The sequence below is a fragment of the Rhinolophus sinicus genome, chromosome 15, assembly GCF_057876585.1.
Source record: "Rhinolophus sinicus isolate RSI-liver-muscle chromosome 15, RSI-T2T, whole genome shotgun sequence".
Classification (NCBI taxonomy): domain Eukaryota; kingdom Metazoa; phylum Chordata; class Mammalia; order Chiroptera; family Rhinolophidae; genus Rhinolophus; species Rhinolophus sinicus.
The window spans coordinates 28,851,316-28,877,575 of NC_142515.1; the positions used below are offsets into that span (position 1 = coordinate 28,851,316).

At 42.4% G+C, this 26,260-nt stretch overlaps 1 protein-coding gene across 3 annotated transcripts in view; it reads left to right on the plus strand.

Moving 5' to 3' along the window:
- Window positions 1-26,260, plus strand: part of MYOF (myoferlin) — a 134,035-nt gene that overhangs the window by 39,110 nt on the left and 68,665 nt on the right. For 2 of the 3 annotated variants that reach the window (XM_088791948.1, XM_088791949.1), the window contains exons 6-18: window positions 5,551-5,717; window positions 6,326-6,454; window positions 9,034-9,096; window positions 9,183-9,233; window positions 10,433-10,463; window positions 10,919-11,034; window positions 11,556-11,682; window positions 12,963-13,066; window positions 15,019-15,087; window positions 15,181-15,224; window positions 22,284-22,366; window positions 22,982-23,020; window positions 25,465-25,589. In XM_088791948.1, the coding sequence (XP_088648074.1) occupies window positions 5,551-5,717; window positions 6,326-6,454; window positions 9,034-9,096; window positions 9,183-9,233; window positions 10,433-10,463; window positions 10,919-11,034; window positions 11,556-11,682; window positions 12,963-13,066; window positions 15,019-15,087; window positions 15,181-15,224; window positions 22,284-22,366; window positions 22,982-23,020; window positions 25,465-25,589 (1,148 nt within the window). The remainder of the gene's footprint in view (window positions 1-5,550; window positions 5,718-6,325; window positions 6,455-9,033; window positions 9,097-9,182; window positions 9,234-10,432; window positions 10,464-10,918; window positions 11,035-11,555; window positions 11,683-12,962; window positions 13,067-15,018; window positions 15,088-15,180; window positions 15,225-22,283; window positions 22,367-22,981; window positions 23,021-25,464; window positions 25,590-26,260) is intronic. The other variant, XM_088791947.1, reaches the window with a different exon arrangement.

Here is a 26,260-nt window from a genome sequence, read left to right on the forward strand (position 1 = left end):
AGAGCCAAAATGTAAAATGAGCCCCTTTGTGTCACCCCTTCAGTCAGGACTTTAGAGAACACATAACACTGTGGTTCATTCAAGTAAAAAGAGTAAACAACTACTTTATAGTAAACTGGTGCTATACGGTTTCTTAGTATTTATGGAGTAAAGAAAACAGTTGCTGGGATTCCTGACCCATTGCTAGATGCTGCAGTGCTGGGGGTGATAAATGCTTTACAGCTCCTGCCCTGCAGACACTTTCAGTTCTCGAACTTAATTGTCAGACCTCCTATACTTAGCCCAGGGCCTGGCGTGCAGTAAAAGCGACCTTAATGGTGGCTGTTATTATCATTATTACTATTATGATGAAAACAATTCCAAATGGCTTGCAGTCATGAGGTCAGTTGAGTGGCATACTCTGTATGACTATTCAAATTGTTTTCTCTGAAAAGCAGAGCTATTAGAAAAGGATGATCTGGTTTGGCTCAGAGTCATATTGAGATGACTAAATGCTTTTTTAAACTGTATCTTTAAAAAAAACCCAAAAAAGATTGTGACCTAGTGGGCCAGAAAGACTATGAGAATAAGCAATTCATGAAGTTATTGGGAGCGTAGAGGGAGATGGACCCGTGTGATCCTCAACTCAGAAAACATGCCATTTCCCTGGAGCAAAGGCTGCTCCTTAGAAATGGGAAAAGCACCAACTCTTGAACTTTTAAACCCACTGGGGAGAAAATCCTTGCCATCTAGGCTGCCTTTGCCTGAGTCTCCTTGTCCTCACTTCCTGGATTGTCTTGGCAGCACTAAGGCTCCAGTGGTGCTTGGGACTGAGAGTCACCCATCCCCTTAGGAAGCTGACTCCCAGCAGGCTTTGCGAGGGCAGTTGGCCAAGGTCTTTCTCAGAAGTTCTTTAGAATCCCTGATACTGCTGGAGGGAGATAAGAAACTACCCAGAACTTAGGTTCCTTTTGTTTGGATTTCAGACAAAGAATGTTACCAAATGCTGGCCTCCAAATGAGCTGTGTCTGAAGGGCAATTTTATTTTTAAGTGTGAGATGACAAAGTGAATTTTTTTTAATTTAAAAAATGGACAGGGTTCTTTGATCTGGAAATTCTATCTTTGTTCTATAAGATGAATATTCACCAAGGCTGGGTCAAGGGTGGCAGTCTGAATGTGGGCCTCATTATATGGCTATAAGAAACATTTTGCATTAAAAAAAAAAATCTTTCAGTATCCTAGATTATGTGAATGTTTCCAGGGAAAGCATTCTTTTGTCTTAAAATCCAATTAAACTAATCAAGGATATCTTTGGGTACTTACTACAACTCTGTGACCTGTAGCCCAAAGTAATTAAATTCTGCCTTAACCAGTAGCACCACTTAATAAGACTTCGTCATGAGAAGCAAAATTAATATCACAGGCAGAGGTTGGCATTCTAGGACTCTAAAAGAAATGAGTGGGATGAGTGTTTGGATAAAGGGGCCTGCTCGCCAGAGGGAGTGGGGGTTGGGGGGAAGGGTCTAAATTTTAGGCCAGGAGGAAACCCTTGGTGACTGAGCAAGTGTCGCTCTTCCTCAGCCATTCCTAGGAGTCGCCATCATTGGAAAGTTCTAACAGGACATTCCTCTGGTTAGATGGAGGTGATGGAGGTGGGGAAGGGATGGCCTACAGATCTGGTGACATGTGAATGAGTAATAGCCTACTCTCTTCTGCTTGATAGGGAAAAGAAGTGCTAGATGAGGAGAGTGTGGGAGCCTGGAGGAAGGAGAGAGGTTGCTACCCATTGGGGAAAGGCTGTTGTATATGCCAAAAGCAAACTAGACTGTATCATAAGGCCTCCTAGGGCCAACATCTCTGCAGCATTGGGTGGGCAAACAGTAGCCATGGAGGAAAGTGTCATTGTCACAGTGACTGCACCCGGGGCAGTTTGCAGGAATATTTGCCACTGAACTTCTGGAAAGAGGCCAAAAGTGCATCTCAAGAATTAGAAAGATTGGCTTTGTTAAGTTGCTGGAGTTGTGACAGAGAGCCATTCCTAAGTGTTAATTAAAGCATCACTTGTAACCAAGTGTGGGTCACATAGGGAGTTACTGATGTTCCACATTCCAGCTAAGTCAGAAAGAAGGCAGGTCAGTGTTGGCTGCTGTGAAAAGCTTGCTAGGATTTGACTGTGTGACATGGTAATTGTTGAAGAGGCAGGATGGCATTCATACAAAGGGATTGTAAGGAGCTGGTCACAGCCAGAGAGGGACTGTAAAGAGGAGCAGAGAACTGGAGCAGTAACTATAGGGGCTGTGGAATCCAGGAAATTTTCACTGTTTTTAATTGTGGGTGACATTTTTGCATGCTCCAATAGAGAGGGGTAACTAATGAGCAGATACAGGGACAGAAACTGCAGAAGCAGAACCCTTGAGGAGCAAGGGGAGATGAGATGCATGCACGAGGGGAAGGGCTGGCTTTAGGCCGGGGAGCAGAGACAGGTCAGTGATTGTAGCAGGAGGGAAGGCAGACAACAACAGATGCAGGCAGGATGGTTGAATCGATTCAGAGTTGGGAGGATGTGGAAATTGTCTTCTGATTGTCTGCTTTCTTAATGAAATAAGAAGTAAGGTCATTAACTGATGGGAAGAAGGGTGTTGGAAGTTTTCAAGGTGCAAAATAGGTGGGAGTTCAGAAAGGTAACGTGATGTGATCTTGTTGGCTAATCAGTGGCCATCTCAGACCAGGATCCTGACAGCCTTTGAAACAGATGCCTTGGAAACATGGTTGGATAGCTGGGCAGTCCTGTGAGTCCCCTTAAAGTTCATGATCATGAAATTATAGTGAGACTCATCAGTAAGGTGTGTGTTCTTCTCAGGCAGGTTCAGCTGCCTGGGTCAGTGGAGAGGTGAATGAACCACATGAGTACAAAGAAGTGAGAGAAGGGAGGGACGGAGTGGCGCACAGAGGAGCAATTGCAGTGTTAGATCACAGACTCTAACACAGGGTAGGAGAAAAGCGAGGACATGCAGGAAGTGGGGAGCGGGAAATGAAGTGGTCAGTAGATTGGGCTGCCTGTGTGGCTGCAGACTTGTGTACTGGAGTACTAGATAGAACAAACTAGAAAGATAAAAAAGATGTCTTCTGTAGTGGGTTGAATACTGTCCCTCTCAAATTCCTGTCTACACAGAGCCTCAGACTATGACCTTATTTGGAAATAGGGTCTTTGCAGATGTAATTAGTTATGACGAGGTCGTATGAATTAGGGAGGGCCCTAAGTCCAATGACTGGCATCCTTATGAGAAGAGATGAGGCATCCTTTTGAGAAGTGTGAGGGTGCATTGGCACACAGGGGAGAAGGCCATGCGACAACAGAGGCAGAGAGTGGAATAATATGGCCACAAGCCAAGGACCACCAAGGGTTTTCAGGAGCCACCAGCTTAGTAAGAGGCAAGGAAGGATTTTCCCCTAGAGGCTTCTGAGAGAGCTAGCTCCAGAGCACAGCCCCACAGCCCTGTCAATACCTTGAGGGGTTGGAACTGTCAGAGAATGTGTTTCTATTCTTTTAAGCCACTCAGGTTGTGATACTTGCTTACAATAGCCCTAGGAGGCAAATACAACCAGCAACTTCCTCTTCAGTCGGGTTCCCAACTTAATGTTGTCCTCTGGTCCTGAAAGAGTCACCGTTTCTACATCCTTGTAGATCCACGTGACTGCGGTTCAGAGTCAGGCCTGGGTCTCATTAACAGAGCATGCCAGTACAAGTGCTGACATTTGGGTAATGAAACAGCTTGTGCAGAAGGGTGTGTTCTGCAATGCCTGAAGGGCCCCCTCATTCTTGTGGAACACTAAGGGTAGCATTGTTTAACCCTGTGCAGCTTCCTGCCACGTAAAAGGGCGTTCTCCTCCCCAAATATCCTTCCGCTGTTATGCAGAGATGCTGGAAGTAGCCATGATTTAGGCTGGTTTCCTCTGATCCATCCCTTTAGCTTAATGCCTGAATAGCAGAAGGTGTTTCCAGAAGAAATTGGCTCTTTATTACCTGCCGTCTGTTTCTGGAGCATCCAGCAGGAGTTAAGTGAGAGCTTGTTCAGAGTGCAGTGCACTTCCTTCTCCTGCTTGCTGCCATTAACAACCACCAACCCCAAATGGGATAATCCATGCAGGGAGGGAAATGCGCTTGGACCCAGGAAGTTAGTCTGAGCTGTTGGATTTGCTTGAAGCTGTGCATTGCACAGTCTAGAACAGGCTTGCAGAAGGGGAACCTGACCATCCATGCTTCCCTGAGGCTGGTGCCCAAGTTGGGAGGAGCGCCCCTCGAGTGTCTGGGTGCTGTTTCCTGAGACCTGTGCAGGAGCTTTGCCAAATGGCTGAAGAATGTGAGAAGGCACAAGCAGGGGTCAGGATGCCCTCATTCATTACTCTTTCCACATTCATCGAGCCCCTGCTGTATGCGAGGATTTGTGTAAGACCCAGGGACCAGTGGATGGTGGTGGGAGGCCTACGGGTTAACAATGGATGCGGTCTCTGCAGTGAGGACCGGGTGGAACAATGTGTGGTAGGCATGAGAAGGGGTGACTCACTCATCGGGGAGAGGTGGGGCGGGCCTATCCCAACACAGTACATTTCATCTGGAACTTGAGGCAGTGGAGGAGCTCGCCTCACCTGGTGGAGAATAGGAGGAAGGACATTCTAAGAGTGAAAGATTTGTGCATATTTGAAGGCAGATGGAAGGTCCCTGTGGGGAAGGAGCCACTGGAGGAGAGAGGAAAGGGCGAGGAGAGAGAGAGAGAGAGAGGAATTTGGAGGGGTTTCCAAAGAATCAGAAATAAGTAGGCTCTCAGGCATAGGGAGGGGGTTCACTCTGCTAAGCAGGAAAAGATTTCCCCCCTAAATATGAAGAGAAGCTAGGGGGATATGTGAGGGGACAGGTATGTGTGGAAGTGGCAAACCAGGAAGACAAAGGGAGAGCATGATGGCCACCTTGGTCTGCTTGGCAATATAACTGGAGATGAGTTTCTTATCTGTCATAAGGATAGAGGTGGCATTTGTGCGTCAGGAGGCTCAAGTAGAAAGGAGACAGTACAAACCTCGTGAGTAGATCTCCAGAAAAAAAGACTTGCAGTGGGAAGGGTGGAGTTGAAGCCTCCTCTGCAAGGCTCTCGTTTCCCACGGCTTGTCCTCCTCCCTCTGTGTCCTAACCACAGAAAGGCCCTTTGACCTCCGGCTGGGCTCTGACATCAGAACTGTGATGTCTGGCTGGTTCCAACTGCGCCATCCCCTGCTCTCCCACAGTCTCTGGTGTGATGTCTGGCTGGTTCCATCTGCGCCATCTCCTGCTCTCCCAGTCTCTGGTGGTCTCCCTGTCACTTTGAAGACAGCCTAAATGAGTGCCCTGATGCACCATGAACACATTTTCCTAAACACATTTACCTGAGTCACAACAACCCCAAATCAGTGTTGCCAAGAAGCATCTCCTTCACCTGCTGCCTCAGGAACATTGAAAACTCTCCATGTCCAGGAAACCAGAGTTCAGACATTCACAGGGTGAGAGCCATCTCTGACTGGATTTCTTTTTGGTGTTTTAGGAGAAGAGGAGGACGATGGCGGTGAGGAAGACAGGTTGGACAGCACAGTCAGCGGCCCTGGGCCCAGAGTGCCAAGTGGGACCATGTCAGGAAGTCAGCTTGCCCAGAGGCTCACGAAAAGGAAGGCCAGCCGGCGGATGCTGTCTAACAAGCCGCAGGACTTCCAGGTAGGAGCGGCCCAAGTGCTCCACGTGCTGGGTGCACCAGCGTATTGTCCAACGTGGAAAGGACCCATTCCTGTGGGCAGTGGCTCAGCTAGTGAAAAAGGATGTCAGGGCATAAATGCAATAAGAATAGCTCTCCATGTTTCTTCTGTGCGCAGGAGTAGATGTCAGAGGAGGCTCTTCAGAGAAATAAAACCATACCCTTCTTTCCCTTTCGAGGTAGGAAAGAAGGAATCAAAGAATAGAAGCACAGACATTGTGTTTTCATAGCTCTGGGCACTGCCTTAGACTTGGAGACAGCTATGGAGTGAGTTAGTGCTTCCTAGAGCTCAGGAAGACCAGGTCGGAGGCAGCTGTCTGAGCTGGGACCGCAGCCCTGCCCTGCCCTTTCTAAGGCCAGCTCTGGACTATTTCAACCCCACTACTGCTCTTGGTTTCTGCAGCCCAACCCCAGTCCCCGCCTTGGGCCTGGGCACTGATGGTGACTCCCAGTCCCTGAGCACTGGTACACTGCAAAGCTGCCCTGGCCTGGTATCGGTCATCCTCACAGGTGAAGGAGCAGAGGCAACACCTGAGAAGGCTCAATAACCACACTCCTTCTGTGCTTGCAGATCCGTGTCCGAGTGATTGAAGGCCGGCAGTTAAGTGGCAACAACATAAGACCTGTGGTCAAAGTCCACGTCTGTGGTCAGACGCACCGAACAAGAATCAAGAGAGGGAACAATCCATTTTTTGATGAGGTAAATGGGCAGAATGCATGTTCCTGGCTCAGTGAGTCCGTTCTATTTATATGTACCTTGCTGCTTCCCGCCTCTGCCAGTCCCATGTGGGAAAGGGAACACATGTGCAAACTTAACTGGTAAAGACAATGCAAAGTTCCAGTGTTACACATACTAAATTAAGAACCACTGGGTCTTGAAATCACACAGCCTGCCTTGTCGTTGGTTGGAGCTGCTGGGGTCTGTCTGGTGGTTTTGCAACAACTTCCTGACAGAGCCCCTCCTAATGGATCCTCGCATCCCTTATGATGGAGCACATGATGTCACCTACTTCTGCCTTTGCTTTCTAATGAGCAGGATGCCTCTGAGGCATGACTCTGTGTGATTACGTAACCTGACTTTTTAAATATGTCAAAACCTACTTGATGATAAAAATAATATATGTTGAAAGAAAGCAATTATGAGCAAAAAAGGTTTTGGTTTTTCCCCCCTCCTTATACTGAGACTATAGCCTGGTTCTGTTGGCCTCTTCTGTAACAAAAATACTGCACACCTTCCTCAAAAATATTGAATACCTTTATAGTTATCACAAATGCCATAAAACTCCATGAGTAGGGCTATGAAGAGAAATGATAAGCTTGGGGAATTTTCCGAGTCCAGCCTTGCTGTACTGAGGAGATATGCATTTCTGAGATTCCTCGGGCCTGTGTCTCATGCTCTGTTCTCTGAGCCCAGGCCCTTCCTACCACAGTTTCCTATCACAGTTCTTCTTAGTTCCTGACAGCTTCTCATCCCAGCTCCAGCTCTGGCTTTTGTTCTTTTTTCCTACCTCTATTCACAAAAGAAACCAGTTTCTTCTGTCTGGTGTTCTTGTTCCTTCCTCTGGTCAAGCTGGCCCCCACCTTCACAGAAGGCCCCATTTTTGTCTCACCTCTAACTTCTTAGCTGAATCGCAGACACCAGATGCTGATAAGTTGTGTTAGAGCTACCTTAAGAGGTAGGTGGGTGCGTACTGCGATGGGGCACTTGAAATGGACTTTGGGAAAGCCTGAGAGATTTTCCATGGGAGAACAAGCCTGGATTGCAGGGAGGGCAAGCTGCTTGATGCCTAAGGAGTAAGATCTATCATTGCTTATCTAACGCAGGGTAAATAATGTACTTGGCTACATTCTCAGGAGCCCAGCAAGCATCTCCACCTCAGAATTTTCCTGTTTTAATGAATTTTTTTTGAGATTAGATCTCTTGGTAAAAGGGAAGAAGTCAAATAACTGAGCCAATACATAAATCAAGAAAAGAATTTTACTGAAACATTCCTAGTTCACATACATCTTTTTAACTAAGTGATTAAAGATGGTATCGCCAATAACGGGACAAACTGACACGTGTGTCCTGATGTGATTTAATGGAAGTAATCACCATCACCTGTGTCATTTCTTGTCCAATGGTCAACATGAATCTAACAGTGAGGAAACATTCACACAAATCCAGACTATGGGATATTCTACAAAACAGCTGGTTTTGATTAAAAACTAAAAATCCAAAAATATGCATAAGTACTGTTCTAGAGAAAAGGAAACTAAAGAGACACAACAACCAAATGCAATGTATGATCCTTGAGTGGTTCCTAGTTTTTTAAAAAAAGCTAAAAAGAACTTTCTTCAGGACAATTGTAGAAATTTAAATACTGATGTTAAATTTCTTGGTTGTGATAATAGTATTGTGATTATATAGAAAGATGTCCTTGCTCTTAGGAGCTGCATGAGAATATATTTAAGGAGTGAAGTGTTATGATATCTAGAATTTTCTTTCAAACAATTCAGTTAAAAAAAGGGGGGACATTTTACTAAAACTGAAACATCCCAAAATGGTAACAACTGGTGAACACCGGTGAAAGATGATGTTTATTTTACCATTCTTTCCATTTTTTTATATATTTGAAATATTTCTGAGTAAAAGGTAGGAGGAAAAAAGTCTCAGTTTAAGAAAATCCTCAATCTTTCTCTCTTAGGATTAAAGTTTATTGGTATATAAAACTTTGGTTTTGTGGTACAACCTCTGTATATCCAATATTCATCTCCTAAGAATCAACCTCTTTAAACTTAGCTGTTAAAATATGGTGACTTTACTAAGAGACTAACATTAGCCAATGGGCAAAATTGGCTTTGAAAGGTGTTTTGTTCAAAAGAACAAAATTATAGTCACTAGACACAAATAATAGAGTTAAAAATGCTAGCAAATTAAACTCAACTTTCCAGGTCACGCAAGCCCTAAACAGATGAAATAACTAAATCTTTACTTCAGCTAGCTAGTAGATATCTGGTGCCAAATGAACAATTTTATTTAGTGAAATAAACACTATAAATTGTTACATAACCTTTCCCCCTTTTTCCAACATGCAGAGGTGAGTTTACCACGAAGCTCATGAAGCTTAAGCTTCGGGGCCTTTCCCAAGGCCCTGCAATGTGCTCACACAGTCACCCTAACTTGGGGTTTGTATTTTGTGTTTTTTGGGGAAGGCCCTCAAAATTATATCATCATACCCACCGAACCTGAATCCACTCCTGCTAACATTCAAATATTTTTCGCTTTTGTTTTGACAGTTATTTTTCTACAATGTCCACATAACTCCTTCTGAATTGATGGATGAGATCATCAGCCTTCGGGTAAGGGGGCTACGGAGTGGGAAAGTAGTGCTTGCTAACTTCCAGGTAAAGCCAATAAATCTTTTCACCACCCTTCTTTCTTCCAGGTTTATAATTCCCATTCTTTGCGGGCAGATTGTCTGATGGGGGAATTTAAGGTGAGTGTCAACAGTCAGTTTCATTCAACTAACGTCAAAGATGGACACTTTCGTAATGAGGAATCAGGTTCCTGGCCAGGTCTCAGGATGCCGATTTTGGTGACGTCTTAGGGTTATGTATAAGGGACTGATGCCATGATCGTTGCTGAGGGCTGGCATACCTGCAGACATGAATGCCCCAAGGACCAGAAAGCAGCTGAGTGTCCTCTGGCCTGGGTCAGTAGACTTGCAAAGTGCAACACTTAGTAGCACCCTCAAGCAAGATGCGCTGAAGAGACCACATCTGGGCCCTTCCTCGCATTCCAATTGTAGATGGAAACCAACGCACTGCCACATAGGGAAGGGATGCTTTATGGCAAGAAGCCCATTACCCAACTCCACTTATGAGTGGCCCCAGAGCACCATTTGCAAAGCCAATTATTATACATTGAATATGAAAGGCAAGCCAAACCAAGGATGAGAATCAGGGTGCTTTTCCAAGTAACTCTTATTGGAATTAAGGACAAATACTTGATCGGTGCCTTCCTAGTGATTCTACATGAAATGGGCTGCGTCTTGAAGGAAGGAGCTCCTAGTCATTACAAGTTCTAGAGGATAATCTGGGTCAGGCAGACCTGTGTGTATTCATGCCCTGTCTGCCATCAATGAGCCACATACCAAGATTTCTTGTCCTTAGTTTCTTCATCTATAAAAATGTGGTCATTGTGAAGACTATATGCAATAGAATATATAAAGCACCTAGTGCCTGGCACATTGAAGTGTGCAATCAGTGATTGTATTAATAGTATCATTAGTGTGAGTTGGAGGAGAAGAGTATTGGATAGGAAGTTGGGCCAGCTGACTTTCTGTAGGGTGACCACAAGTTCAGGTTTGCCTGGGACTAAGGGGTTTCATAGAATGTGAGATTTTCTGTGCTACCAGGAAAGTCCCAAGCCAACAGGGACACATTGTTTACTGCCATGGTCCCTTCCAGCTTTAAGATAGCTCCTTCATTCAAACTGATTGATTAAGTGTCACTTATGTGCCACACATCAGGCAAGGTACTGGGGATACAGAGAGGGTAAGATAGAAATGTTGAGTCTCAAAGAAATTTAAGTCTAGTCAAGAGCATTATATTTAAATATAATAATGATGGTTTCTTTGAAGTGACTAAACTGATTTTAAAATCTGTTTAAACTCCTTTAATTATTTTTTCCCAGATTGATGTTGGATTCGTTTATGATGAACCTGGTAAGTAATGTTTTCTCCATGAAATGGAAGAGTCTGGAATCAACAAAATTTGGGGGATCAAGGAATCAAAAACATCTTTTTTCCCTGACTGAGGAAGGGAAAAGATACATAGCAGGATGAATTAATAGTAGCTTAGCATGGATTTCTTTTTTTTTTTAATCTAGTGGTAATTATCCTAACATTCCCAAGTGGGTAATTTCTCTGTTTTGTGAGGCTATTTTGATCTTATCAAAATTAAATTGTAGAACCAGTTAATTGAGCTTAGAGAGTCCTGTTTGCATCATACCAGGGCAGGATGGGGTGCAGTGCAAACAGAAAACATTAATAGTGACACTCGTTTAGTATGTCATGACAATACTTTGGAGAAAATGTTTGTTTATCTTGCAGCAGCGGAATCACAAACCATTAGCTTCTCATTAACGTGTCCTTGTCCTTTTATCCCTTTGTTATTTTAGGTCATGCTGTCATGAGGAAGTGGCTTCTTCTCAATGACCCCGAAGATGCCAGCTCGGGTGCTAAAGGTTACATGAAAGTCAGCATGTTTGTCCTTGGAACCGGAGATGAACCTCCTGTGAGTCCCTACATTCTCAACTGTTTACATTTTTTCACTAAAAAAGAGGACCAAGAGTTAAGCAAGTCGGCGCCAGTGGTTGTGAAGTGGAGCAGAGCTTCTAATCAATAACCCCAAGCCTCTAATTCCTCCTGTTTTTTCTCCATGAGAGAATTCTGTTTCTAGCTCACTTAGATGCCTTCCTGGTGTCTCTGAGTGAGTTTTTCTATTCAGTATAGACATGTGTGTATGTAAGACTTGCACCATTTTATCTACAGAGCATGGCTCACTTGCAGAATCAGGCATTGCTATCTAAATGGTCAATTGTCATTGTTTTCTTGTGATGTATTGATTGAAGAAACACATGAGCATTGCTTTTGTATAGCCATTTTGTTGAATTGGTGGCCGAATTCTTAAGCCTGAAACACAGGAAGTTCTAATGGAAACCGCTCTGATTGGTGTTGTTTTTACAATCATTGATTTGGCTTCTTACCAGTGCTGCTTTTCTGTGTGTATAATTTGTTATCATGTGTCTCCAATAGCCTGAGAAACGTGATCGGGATAACGACAGTGATGATGTGGAGAGCAATTTGTTACTCCCTGCTGGCGTCGCCCTCCGCTGGGTGACCTTCTTGCTGAAAATCTACCGAGCAGAGGATATCCCCCAGAGTATGTATGGATTTAATTCTGCCCTGGAATTATCAGTTATCTGCATGATTAGATGTGTTAAAATCACACTGCAAATAGGGATTGGTGGTTTTTATCGTATATTTGTTCATTTGTTCTTAAAGGCTTTCATGAACTTATTTTCATTCATTCTGGCCCCATTGAAGGCGACCTGAGCTGGTTTATGGGGTAGCCAATTGGTCATTGATCCCTGTTCTTTGCTGAGGAACATGGCACATTCTGCTCCAGCTCCTCTCTCTTCGGTGTTCCAGATCTCCTTATTTTAGAGAATACTAAAGAGAGGTCAGCAGTCAGTACTTCTAGCTCCTTTTATCCCAAATGAAAATGTGAAATTTCATGAACAAATAAATGTATTTGCGATTGGATTATTAACAAGGGTGGTTAACTGCCAATAACTAATTCTGTCACTATTGTATTATGGCACATGTGTATTAAGTAATTGGATTCATTTAAGAGAATCATGTACAATGATTTTATTCATAGAGTGTAGTCCAGTTAGTCTTCTGTCCTTGCTAAGGACCTAGCATCCAATTTCCTGGCCCAGCCTATCTTCTTCCTGCTGGGCCCTGGCACATAGGACCCCTTTCCAAGTCCCCAGGAGGTAGCACCCACTACTCAGGCCAAGGATCTCTTCAGAATTTGCTACTTTTACTGGGAACCGCCCCTCCCTTTTTAAAGACCCTATAATGCCTCCCCACACCATCTTTTCCTCAGAAATCTCTCAAATGAAATAAGTAAATTGAAGCTCACATTATACTGCCTACCTGCTTAGTTGATCTCTATTCACTTCTGTCTGTTAAAATAGATCTGCTGTTTGTGTTGATGTGTGACTTACGATTATGCCAAATTTTCCTGAGTTTCTCTGAAAAAGTCGCACGAGGCCTCTATCATTTTGACCTGAAGCACCTCTTCCAAATTGAAATGAGGCCTGAGTTTGAGAATTGTCCTTCACCCTATCTGGATGGACTTTCTTTATTCTAGTTTTTTCCCTCATTAAATGATTGATTCTCCACATAATAACTTATGAGTTTATTTGTCAAGGTGTTCCTACTGACTTTAAAATTCTGGGGAGAAAACGTTTTCTCTCTCAACTAAGACACCAAGGATTTCTGCAATACAGTGCTGCTAGCTCTTGCCTCTTTTGAGAACAATTGTTGCAACTGTGTTTATGTGTAGGGGAACATTTTTAATTTTGTTAAGTGATTTCTATTCTTTTAAGAGAATCAAATTTAATTTCTGCCATGCAACCTGTTACTTTCCAGTGGATGATGCCTTCTCTCAGACGGTAAAGGAAATATTTGGAGGCAATGCAGATAAGAAAAACCTAGTGGATCCTTTCGTAGAAGTTTCTTTTGCTGGAAAAAAGGTTTGTACGTGATCTACGTGTAATTGCCTCTAGAATTAAATATGTAAACCACAGTGCTTTCTTTGGAGTGAATTCCTGCTTGTTCTTTGTTAAAGTGGCCCCCTGATGAGCTGGGCATTCTGCAGGAACACAGATTATCTGAGTCTGAACATGCCAGACTTCCTCATGGGTTTATTTTGGAGTGGAAAATATGCAGGACTCAAATTAGAAAATTCAATCTTTTGAAAAAGTAGAATAGTGAGCGCTTTTTACCACTGAATCATTTGGATTATTTCCCAGGTCCAATCATTATGTTAATCTTAGGCAAGCTCTCTAGCCAGCAGTACTAATCCTTGGTACATGGAGAATATAGCCCCTCAATGCCCAGCTGCCCGTTCCTGTCATGTTGTTCACCTCTCGTGGCCCAACGAGCTTCTGTAACTAGAGAGTGTGGCAGGGGAACCCCATCCCAGTCCTCTGGGAAAAGCTGGGGGACTTGGTGTAGGAACACTTATCACCACCACTTTTACCTACAGAGATGGTCAAAGATTGGAGAGGAGGTTTCATAGCAGAATAAGCCTATACCACGGACACTTGTAGGCATGAAGTACTAGTATGTTTTATGTATTGGAACCACTCATTTATGAAAGTGAGATTTGGCAAATGACACACATGGGGACTAGATGTTATTTTCTAGGAGAGTCAATGGTGGTGGGGAGATAGTAGAAAAGCCCTCAGTTCGGGAGTGAGATGAAGCCTAACTTAAATTCAGACTTCTCCCCACTCCATAGGCAGTTAAGGCAAATTCCTTTACCTCTGAGTCTCAGTGTCCTGAACTATAAATGGGGATAATAATAATTTTATAGGGTTGTTGAACAGGTTAGTTAATTTGAGAAATATTTATTATGACCCTAGTAAGTAGTAGATACTGTCTCCTGTGCTGGGATGTAGAACTGAGCAAGCAGTCATTGCTCTCCTGGAGCTTTGTAATAGAAGGGACAACCAGTAAGCATATAAACAAGTAATTGAATAATTCCAGAGAGTGCTAAGTACTACGCAGAATATAAAGCAGAGGATAAGAGGTGATTGGTGTGGGGAGTTGGAGGGGGTGTTTAGCTAGGTTATCATGTGGGACACCTTTGAAGAAGTGACATTTGAGCAGAGGCCTGGATGATGTGGAGATCTAGGGGGCAGGTACTTCCAGGCAGAGGGAAGAGCAGCTGTAAAGACATTTTCAATGAGAGAACACCCAGGTGATGAGGGAACAAGCAACGGGGAAAACTAAGAGATGAGGTCAGAGAGGTGTGGGTGGTGGGGCAGGTAGGGCTTTATGAGCCAGAGGAGGGATCTGGACTTTATTCTAAGTGTACGTGGGTAGCTCAGGGAGGATGCTATACAGGGAAGTGACGTGAAAGTGATGAGCCAAGAGAGGAAGTGGGGATCCAGGTAGGAGCCAACTACCAGGGTCTGGGGGAGATCAGGCTCTACATGAAGACGGGGTGTCAGGATTTGCTGATGGATGAAGCATGTGAAGGGGAGAGTGATGTGATGGCTGACTTTGTTCTGAGTATGAGCAACCTGGTGACAGTGACGGACAAAGTTTGGGACAGGAGCCAGTTTGGGGAGAAGGGAGAGGGGCTGGTGAGCAGGATCAGAAGATCTGTTTGGACATGTGAATGAAGAGACACTTATTAGACAGAATGTAATAAGTTCTCAATAAATATTAACTTGAATCATTACACTAATACGTTATAAATCCAGCACTTGAAAATGAACTTTTAGTGCATAGAAGCAAAGATCAATATTAAACCCATGTCATATTTTGCCAAATCATTATCAAGAAAAGCTTTAACTAGGTTACTAAGTATATAACATACGTAAACTGCTAGAGTCATAATCTAGTATGCATATCTTGTGAACTTTTAGAAATAAGAAACGTGAATGCCTACTGTTTTGCTTTGATGATTTTACAGGTTTGCACGAATATAATTGAGAAAAATGCAAACCCTGAGTGGAACCAAGTTGTTAATCTTCAGATCAAGGTTTGATTATCTTTTCTTTTAGAAAAAGTAAAAATATGAATAGTTACAGAATAAGTTGAGAAATAACTACTTTTTTCTGTTTCTTTTTAACAGTTTCCTTCAATGTGTGAAAAAATAAAACTAACAATATATGACTGGTGAGTTAAAAAAATGAACTTGTGTCTAACACAAAATTAAAGAATTAACATTTAGATGTTGAGGAACATTATTCTAGATGGTCTAACTCATACTTTTCAGTTTGTTTTATTTTCTTTCAGAGGGAAGGGATAAATTGCTCCTCTGGGAATTGGATATTTTCTTTAAAAATAATAGTGTTGCTGCAGGAAAGCTTTAGCTATCTTAGTTCAACTGCTCATAAACAAAAGAAGGAAAAAAATGATCTGAAAATGCCCCAAGATAAGGAATTCAATACAATTAGGCTGTCCAAAATAACCTCAGAAATGGAGTAAACTATTTCTTGGGAGGAATCACCAAAACATTTTGTTATTGTTAGTCTTAGAACGGAAAATGGACAGAGCTACCTATCTGTGTGAATGCAAAAGAAACTCATTGAAAAGTTCTGATGGAATGTTTATTAGATCAACCTCCTAGCAATGATTGGCCGTAATGAGGCCATTTTTGGGTGTGTTCTAGTTAGATGGGGCATTCAATTGGCAGCCCTTAGCAAATATCATCTTCTTGTCATCGTCATCATCATTATCATCGTCGTCATCATTACCTGTTGATTATGATGTTAGTTACTGGTTTTTGAGTACTACTGTCAGGTGCTGTGCCTCATGCTTTACCCATTATTCCATTTCGTCTTTAGAGTATCCCTATGGAATAGAGACTATTAGTTCATTTTACAGATGAAAACACTGAGGCTCAGAGAGGTCAGGTAACTTGCCCACAGTCAGATACAGAGGCCCAGGTGGGCCTCCCACTGTTGGCCCTAGTTTTTCCTTTGGCCAGATGTATTTGACTTTCGTGTTACTACCCTCTTGGTCCAGCAGGGCGCTTTGGGAGGAGAGGAGGAAGCTTCATTCTGTTCAGTGACCGCAACACAGTTAATTGAGGGCCATGAAGGCCTGGGGACAGAATGTCCCTTCCAATGAGTGTGGGCTAGTTTTAAGGCACTTGGGACCTTCTGGTGACATTCTGGAGGTGCTCCAGGGGCCTCAGGCGCCTTCAGGGGTGTGGGTTTGACCCCTACATAGCTCAGGTAACCACTCTGTCCTACAGGCTGTGCAGTGGGCTGATCGCTGCGCCATCCCAGGGCTACCTATGGTCACTACAAATGCTGAGATTTTTTTCTGACCTAGTCTGCCCTCTCCAGAGCAATAGTGTGGCTTAGGATGCACAGAAGGACTCTGTTTCAATGGGGGAATTCTTGGATCCAGATCTTACTTTACATACCATATAAGGTATATGCACAACTGACGGAAAACTAGGATTCTTTAAATGTAGCCGAGACCCTTCTTAGTGGACAAAGACGCAAGCCCCATGCATGTGGCTTGATACCCATACATAATCATTTTTCCTCATGCCAACTGTGTTTAATTTGTCACTTTCTATAACCTAATACTGTTATATTTTATATGATGTATAATATTATATATAAAATACATATATAATATATAATAATAGTATACTATAGTATAATCTTTCCTTAAAATCCTGAAGCTTTCCTTCCTCTCAGGGGTCTTACACTTCAGAGTGGGTATGCCACTAGATGGAATAAAGAAGAGGAAGAATTAAATATAGAGAGAAAGTTATTAATATAAATTGTATTTTTCACATGTACTGTGTGCCCAGTCAGGACCATTTCATGGGTTAAATTGACAGACTATTTATGATACCCATGGAAAGATACACAAAGTTGTATGTATTTGTAGTGGGCAAACTTGTCCTTACCATATAGATAAGATTTAGGTTCTAGACAAGTGCGACGGGCCAGCCGTCACGAGTCGGTGGGTTCCCGAATGGGGGAGTGGGAATGAATAAAAGACACTCTCACATATGATGGCGATCGCGGAACTTCAGTGATCCTGAAGACACTAAGTTTATTTTACTGCACCCATATAAGCAGTTTGAGCACGTGCAAGTATGTATTAACATAACAAATGTAAATTCTTTAGCTTTCACATAGAGGATACAACATTCACCGAAACTCACAAGTAATTATCTTATCAATTGCCCTGATAGGCATCAGCCTTCTGTGTCTGGGAACTGGCCGCTCCCACCAAATTCCTCAGCAGCTTACAAGCTCAAGCTCCCCTCAGGTGCAGGCAGAGACAATTGCCTCAGGGGGAGGAAACAGGTAGCATAAACTGAGCCATTCTGCAAAGCTCAGAGTTTCCTGTAACCATGGCTCCCCACATCTCCCCCTTTTTTATTTTATATGAACAAAATCCATCCGGCCAGGATGGTGAGGTGACGGCGCCTGTCTTAGGCATCCCAGGACGCCTGCCTCAACTTACCCGTCATTGGTACTCATATTTTATCATACAAGCCCTGTCTTAGGTGTTGAAGCGGCTCCCAAGTATTTGCCCGTCCTTGACTAACCCGTCCCTCATAAATGCACAGGGGTGAGAGTCTTAAGACTTGCCTTAAGCTCAAGCTGATGGATGTCTAATGAGGATGGGGAGTAGGCACAGAACCAAACAGACACAGAAGCCCAATAAACCTACTCAAAGCATACTCAATTTCTTTAAAAACCTGCAAACTTCTTTCAGCATACCAAGGTCTAGAAATATTAACAGGAAGCATAACAAAAGATGGTTGTTTAAGTATCATAACATGAGTTCCTAATGGTACCCAAGAAATACAATTTGCTAAAGAACAATTACTACAGGATACACTAAATTGATTTCCTATAAAGTGTACATTAACATTTCCAATCAACAGCGCATAAGGAGAAGGAACACAAGCAGAAATATTAACAGTCTTAGCAACAGTAGCCAATCTCTAGTCCCATCTTTCAAGACACTCACATGACTGCAGGGAGTGCCTGATTTACACAACTCAACTATTTGAACAACTTCACCTATTACTCCCATAAGTCTCCACAATGAATTTTGCTGATATTGTGTATCAGAAGTCCAAAATCCAGAAATCAGTTCTCGGGCCCATCCTGACTGGTTACTTCTTGACCAGTTAATGATGTATCTGCCTGTTCCAGGAATGTCATAACGAACAGGATCATTGCCAGGATAGTCTCTCCATGGGACAGTCTCAATATTTAATTTCAATCTTTTATTGCAAGATGGATGTGATGGAGGGATGGGCAGATTTATTCTGCGTCCTCCTGACCAATCACCTAGCATATTAAGACGAACAGTCCATCCAACTAAAGAGTCATTAATGTGCATAGTGACAGGAGAACTACGCAAGCACCAAGATGTTGACCTATTATTTGCAATACAAATAGGCAAACCTGTTCCTATACCATTATAAGTAAAATTCTTCTCTAGTTGTTGTTTTATGTGTCCATCAGAAGGCAATCCTAAGGCCTTAGTATCATTAACATAGACTGGAATCTCAGGACCGTCCCACACAGCGGGGTGGAGGATTGGTGGATCAGGTACATAGGCCCAATACGTCTGGTCAGGTTCCGCTTGGCAAAGCATCAGTAGCATCATCAATGGGCTGAGGGTCCACATGTCGCACCAATCTTTCTGGCAGCCACCGAGGGCCTTCTGCATCCTGTGGAAAAACACATACATGTCCTCGTCCCCATATGAGGACTGGATCTGGGCCTTGCCAAGAGCCCGTAAGTGGATCTCTCCATTTGACCAAAGCCTGAGGGACAGTAGAAGGATGCCAAAAGCGCTCTGCAGCACTCTTGCCATGGGCATCCAAGGTCAAAAAATTTTGAATAAAGAGAGAATGAGACAAATAATTATGAGGTGTCAGGGGATATAACTCCCCCTTTTTTATTTTTTGCAAATTAACTTTTAATGTACCATGAGTACGTTCAACAATCCCTTGTCCTTGGGGATTGTAAGGAATGCCAGTAACATGATTGATCGAAAATTGCTGGCAAAATAGAGCAAATTTTTTGCTGGTATAACCTGAGCCATTATCTGTTTTAAGTTTTTTAGGAGTTCCAATCATGGCAAATGCAGCAAGACAATGTCTAATTACATTAGAATCTGGCTCCTTTCCATAAAATTTTCGAGCTTCCATAATATTTTCGAGCTTCCAAGCGGCTCTCCTGAATTAAACTGGCCACAAATTCATAATAAGGTGTAAGATTCTTTTGTGCAGCCACATGGAGGTGTATCCATCTAAGTGGCCCTTCTTGCCACAACACTGCTGTGGGTGTATGCTTGGTGTCTAAAACATACACATATAGAGGTTTAGAATAATCTAAAAAAGAAACATGCTGTAGCTGAATGGCTTCCTCAATCTTAGAAAGAGCCTTCTGTGCAGGCTCAGTAAGAGACCTGGGCGAGGTCGGATCAGAATCTCCTTTTAAAATTTCAAACAGTGGTTTAAGATCTCCAGTAGTTAGTCCCAAAGAAGGGCGCAGCCAATTAATATCTCCCAACAGTTTCTGAAAATCATTAAGAGATTTAAGATGATCTTTTCTAAGCTCTATTTTTTGTGGAGTGAAATACTGAGCAAACAACTGAAATCCCAAGTAAGAATAAGGCTCACTTTTCTGTACTTTCTCAGGTGCAATAATAAGACCTGAGGCTAGAAGATTCTTTTTTATATCTGTAAAGCAAGCTAACAACATTCCTTCTTTCTTACAAGCCAATAAGATGTCATCCATATAATGAATGATATACACAGAAGGAAACTGTTTTCTGGTGTTATCAATTGCTTCACTAACAAACTTCTGACATAAAGTGGGGCTATTAGCCATACCTTGGGGAAAGGCAAGCATGAGCAATAAGCTTCCAATCCTCTGGAGGGGTGGCTTCAGTAGACAGAACATCCAAAATTGCCATGGTGAAAGGGGCAATAGGTCCATACTGTACACAAGCCTCTTTCAATTCTTTTATCTGCTTCCACTGGAAAGGCCTCCAATCCCTAACCCTACGTCCTGTCTGATCATATCTTTCAAAAATAGGATATACGCCAAACTGCTCTGTAGATTTCCCTTGCTTGTGAGCCTCTTCACAAGCTATTTGAAGAGGGGATAGTACAACAGAGTCCGACCCTGGCTTAACATAACTTGGCGAAGGCTCTGCAGGCATGTCCCAAACCGGGGACTGCGGCGGAGGTCTCCACCTACAGGACTCCTCAGGAGGTGGTGCAGAGGGATCAACTGTGGGGGGATCTTTACCCCGAGGACAATTTCCTCCGTCTACAGCAACTTTAAGTTCTATCAACTGTCCCTGAATCTTTTTTATTTGATCTGCAAGAGAAAGTGCAGTATCTGCAAGTTGCTTGTCCTCCCGAGCCACAGCCACTAAAGGAGGGTTTTTGTCCCTATCATATTTGACTGCCTCATCTTCTAATTTTTCCTGATACTGAGGTTTTAAATCTTCCCGGTGCTCGACCGGAGTTTTCTGATAAACAGGCTCTTTATTAACCTTAAGAACTCCCTCTAACAACTTTGCGCTCTCTCCCTCCTCATCACCGGCTTGTTTCACTTTCTCTAATTTGCATTCCTCATGTTTAAGGTTCAAACAGTCTCGGATCAAAGTCCACAGTCCAAATGTTTCAATCGGAACCTGCTGAGGCCCGTGGTCAGTGTAAAAATCCTTTAACTGTTTTCCCACTTTCTGCCAGGTTCCCAGACTGACCGTTCCTTCTTCAGGAAACCACGGACAAACTTCTTTTATAAATTCTAAAAACTTATCTAACTGTTCTCTGCTCACCCGATTGCCACGGGCGGCAAGCAATTTCTTAAGTCCTCTAACATACAGGTCCTTGCTGCTAGCGTGACCCATTCTTTTCCCTAACTCGGTCCTTCTTTCAAACAAAGAAACAATCAGGTGCCCTTCTGGATTGGGGCCCAATCAAGCTCCGTGACAAAAAGTCGTGGAACTATCAATCATTCACACATTCATTCAACCGAGGGGATCGTGTCTCACTCACCGTGCATCCACTGATTCAGCTCTAATGAGCCGGGGCCCTTTCCACGCGGTGTTCCTCACTGTTACCCCCGTATTCGAGCCCCACGTTGGGCGCCAAGTGCGACGGGCCAGCCGTCACGAGTCGGTGGGTTCCCGAATGGGGGAGTGGGAATGAATAAAAGACACTCTCACATATGATGGCGATCGCGGAACTTCAGTGATCCTGAAGACACTAAGTTTATTTTACTGCACCCATATAAGCAGTTTGAGCACGTGCAAGTATGTATTAACATAACAAATGTAAATTCTTTAGCTTTCACATAGAGGATACAACATTCACCGAAACTCACAAGTAATTATCTTATCAATTGCCCTGATAGGCATCAGCCTTCTGTGTCTGGGAACTGGCCGCTCCCACCAAATTCCTCAGCAGCTTACAAGCTCAAGCTCCCCTCAGGTGCAGGCAGAGACAATTGCCTCAGGGGGAGGAAACAGGTAGCATAAACTGAGCCATTCTGCAAAGCTCAGAGTTTCCTGTAACCATGGCTCCCCACAGACAAGCAACTGTAGTAAAAAAAAAATAGCATCTGTCACACAGTAGGTGCTCAATAAATATTTGAATTAAATTGAAAGGGAATCTTCTACCTATGAAGGCCCCTCATGTATGTATACCTTATTGTAGTTTTTAAACCATCATGGTAATTAGTATGAACACGATAAAATATGTGCAGTTATTCTATGGAATATGATTACATTACACTCATTATGTAATATGCCTGTAATTGATTCATTCATTTTATGACAATGGTATTGAGTGTGACCATACGAGCTCGTAGGCAAATCCCTCGACCTCTGTAAAAATCTCAGTTTCTATAACTGAAGTGAATTGTCGACTAGATAGATCAATGTTTCCGAAAGGGTGGTTGGAGGACCATCTGTATCAGAACGAACTGGTATATATACTTGTTATAAATGCAGACTCTTGTTCTCCAGCTCTGCTTTTATTGAATTAAAAGCTTGGATAGGAAATGAGAGTCCGGGGTTTCCAAGTAATGTTTAAAGTGCAGTTAGGCCCACTGGACAGGATGATTTCTGAGGTCTAAGGTCTTTTCTAACTCCTATTGTTGTTGAAATGAAGATATATCCTTATACTAGGTGGGGGCCTTAACCTGTTCTTTTACACAGGGACCGTCTTACCAAAAATGATGTCGTTGGAACAACATATCTACACCTCTCTAAAATTGCTGCCTCTGGTGGGGAAGTGGAAGGTAAGTCACACAACAGAGCTGGTGATATGGTGGTAACATCTATTCATCCATAAACACAGAATTGTTACATGCAGTTTTAGCCCCTGATTCTGAGGTCTTCTCTCATTGTAGGCCCTGAAGACAGTCTGTTACAGGGTCTCAAAATAACAATAAGCAGCAGGCATCTCCCCAAAGAAAAAAATAATGTGCTATATACTACAGGCCTTTGCTTACACAGCCTCAGAATACATTCACTTGGCTTTGCTGGCCTTGGTCCCATCTATGTCAGACATAAGACAAGTAAATGTTTTATTAAAAACATGAAATGTTGGTAACATCACCAGTCCTCCTTTAGTGATGAGACACTAACTCTTCTCAGATGGTTGACTGCCCTGGGGCTGGAGAGGTGGGGTTATTTCATGTGTGGCAATTCTGCCAATTGTCACAAAGTTTTCAGCCATTTTGCATTTAAGCGGCGAGATTTGTATAAATTATAAAAGGGTCATGTGGCTTGGGTCTGCTTTGGGATTTTTCTGGTGTTGCTAAACCACTTTGGATTTGTTTAACTTTTTTAATGTGTCTTTGATAACGCCGTGTTTCTCTTATGGTTTAACCAATTGTATTTTTACTATGTAGATCTCTCATCTTCGGGATCTGGGGCTGCATCATACACAGGTTTATGCTTTGTAATTTTGCCATCTTCTAGATCTTCCTATTATCTTATTAGGAATTTATCAATTAATTGCCTTTAGAACTTTTTTTCTTTGACATTTTGCTGTCTTACAAATAATTTTTGTATTAGTGCTGTATGGTTGTCCTGCATGACTAAGCTTAAAACAAATGTGCTAACCAGGCATTGCTACATGTCTCATGTTTTCCCCTAGATGCAAACCATCCTGTTTGGCTTCATTGTAAATAATTGTGAGATATAACATTGTTTGTTATTGCTGTTTATGTTCAATACATAGAAGTATGGAGCACTAAATCAATTGTTTGAAATGTATGAAATATCTTCCCCCACTTTCAACATGGATCTCTAGGTTGGAAGATGCTGAATATTTTCCACTTTGTACCTTGAAGGTCTTCATCTTCCAAATATGAGGGATCATACCCTGTCCTTTGGTTTGCACGGCTCTTGCCATTCTTTGCAAGTTTGTTCAACGCTCTTCCACTTGACCATCACAACTCTCGTAGGGCAGATGTGCTCCTAATAGAGGAGGACACTGAGGTTTAGACAGGTTTGTCATCTACCAGACCCATGCTAATCACCCAGGTTTGTGGTGACAGGGAAAAGAGATATTGCTTGTGAGAAAGCTTTGCAAATACTAACTCTGTGTCAATATACAGTGTTATCATCTGCCTTTATGTAATTGCACAATGTCACCTTATGTTTTTAAGAATCAATTTCATTATCTTATAATCAGACTTTATGTAAATATTAAATAGTTCTTAGTTTTGTAACAACCTTCGCAGATTTGATAATACTTCCTTCCTTCATTCATTTGCTCAACCAATCATCAGACGCCAACCAGTACTAGATGTTTAGGGAATCAAAAAAAGCATGCTTGAATCTTGCTTCTCCCCCTGAAAAGAATTTATAATGTCACAGAGATAAGCAGGTATTTAAGTTTAAAAAATTAAATATAAAGTAAACTTACAGAAATCCAAAATGCCAAGGAACTTCAGAGAGGTGTGGAAAATATTATTTAAAAAATGGGTTGTAGCTAGGTTGGAGGGAAACCCTGATGGCCAGGCTAAAGAATTTTTGTTTTATTTTTATAGGCTTCTGAGGAAGGACACTGGGGCATTTGATGTGACAATTGTGCATAAAATGGGTTAAGAAAGTTTGGAGGCAGGAAGTTTGTGAGAGAATAGGCTGACATTTATTGCTTTCCTGCATCTTACTTTAAATGTTCCTTTTCTCTTGATTTCTTCACTGAGATCACAGTTCAGCTTATTTTCTGATAGTGTGCATGGTTCCTACCTTGCACAAAAATGCCCAGGTCCATTTACACATGCAGGAGAGCCTCAAATAACGAAAAAGTTCACAAAATACATGTCTATACAGTTTTGTCAACTGTTTATTAATAGGAATTCTGCTCACCTGCTACCTTTTACCTTTTTCTCTTAGTTTTAAGCATCGAGATGGAAAGTTCCATACAGGTGACCTGGTCAATCTCTTGTCCATAACAGGAATCGCCTTGATGAGATCTTGAAAGACAGGCTAAAGTCTTGGCCTTAACATTTCCTCTGTCCCTAAGAGATCTGTCCCATTGTTTGACATCTCTAATTCACAGTAAGACCTTCTTTACACAGAGTGAACCAAAGTTGGCCTCCTCGTAACTCCCAGCAGTGGTCTTTAGCCTGCTTTTAGAGACAAATCCATTCCTCTTCTGTATGGGAGCCATTCCGATGGTTTTAGGCAGCTCTTACATTCCCCCATGTTCACCCACAATCTCCCTTTGTCTCCTGCTATTTCCTTACATTGCCTTCAGTGCCCCTCATTGGGGAGTAGTCTTGCTAAGACCAGGTAGCTGAAATAAGGAGCATATTAGATGCTCATCACAGATAGAATGTAATGAATGGGGACTTCGTGTTGCTTATGAATATCACATGCTTTTATAGGCACAGGCAGGCAGTTCATTGTTATATGTGAAAATGTCAAATGTCTTACATATTTTAACTTGAGACTAAATGATATTTTTTTGGAACAGGTAAAGTTAATATGATATCATTTAAATGATATCCCAAAACGTATAATCTTTACCCCAATTGCCAATGACATGTTTTAAAAAATACCAATTATAAACTTGCAAAAAATGTGAAGATCATCTTGAAAGTCTTGTTACTCTTTCATTTGAATAGCATTATCTTTTTGTAAGAATAACGTGCTTTCTTGAACAACCTCTAACATGTTTTTTATTTAATGTTTTATAGCACTAATAAAAGGGAAATATGGCAAGTCTCACAAGTGCTTATATTTCCACTAATGCAACTAACTCACAAAATGGAGGAAAATAGTCTCACTCAGCTAACTAATAACTAATATTTATTTCAATAGATTGAGTGTTAAAAGCCTATGATTAAAAAGCCAATCTAATGATGATGTTATCTCCCAGCAAATACAGGAGAAACAGAGGTGGGCTTTATTCCAACATTTGGACCTTGTTATCTGAACCTTTATGGAAGCCCCAGAGAGTACACAGGATTCCCAGACCCCTATGATGAGCTAAATACTGGAAAGGTTAGTTTCTCAATTAAGGTTTGTCATTAATGAATGTGGATTAATGAGATTTCTTCTTATAATGGTTATAATTTGGTCTCATAATTAGGGAACCCCTAACACACACACACACACACACACACACACAACACACGCACACACACACACACACACACACACACACACACCATATGACTGACTACGGGTAAAAGTCTCACACTCCTCAAGTCTTACGATGCACGAAAAGAAAAGGATCTCGGAGATCATCTGATTGGTAATTGCAAATGCATAGCATGACCATTCCCCCACTCCTACACTTAGGGCAGATGTCACCAATCAATGCTAGTAAGCAAATGTCCTGCCTTAGGCTTCTGTTCAACGCCATGTTTTAGGAATTTACCAAATGATTGGAAGTGACATGCCTAATGAAATTCTTCGCTACTTTTGATCTGATCCAAGTTCTTTATTTCGTGGCTGAGGACATGGAAGCCCAGAGCTGGGAAGTACTCTTTCCACCACAGTAGAAGCCAAAGTAATATCTTTTAGTTAGCCTCCCACCCCAAACCCAGAAACGGGCTGAGGCAGAAAGAAAAAACCCTAGGAAGAGGGTGGAGGACTAGCTGTGGAGGTGGGAGCTTTCCCTTCCTCTCCAGAAGATTCTGTGGCCAACCCTGCTGCATATGGCGGGAGGA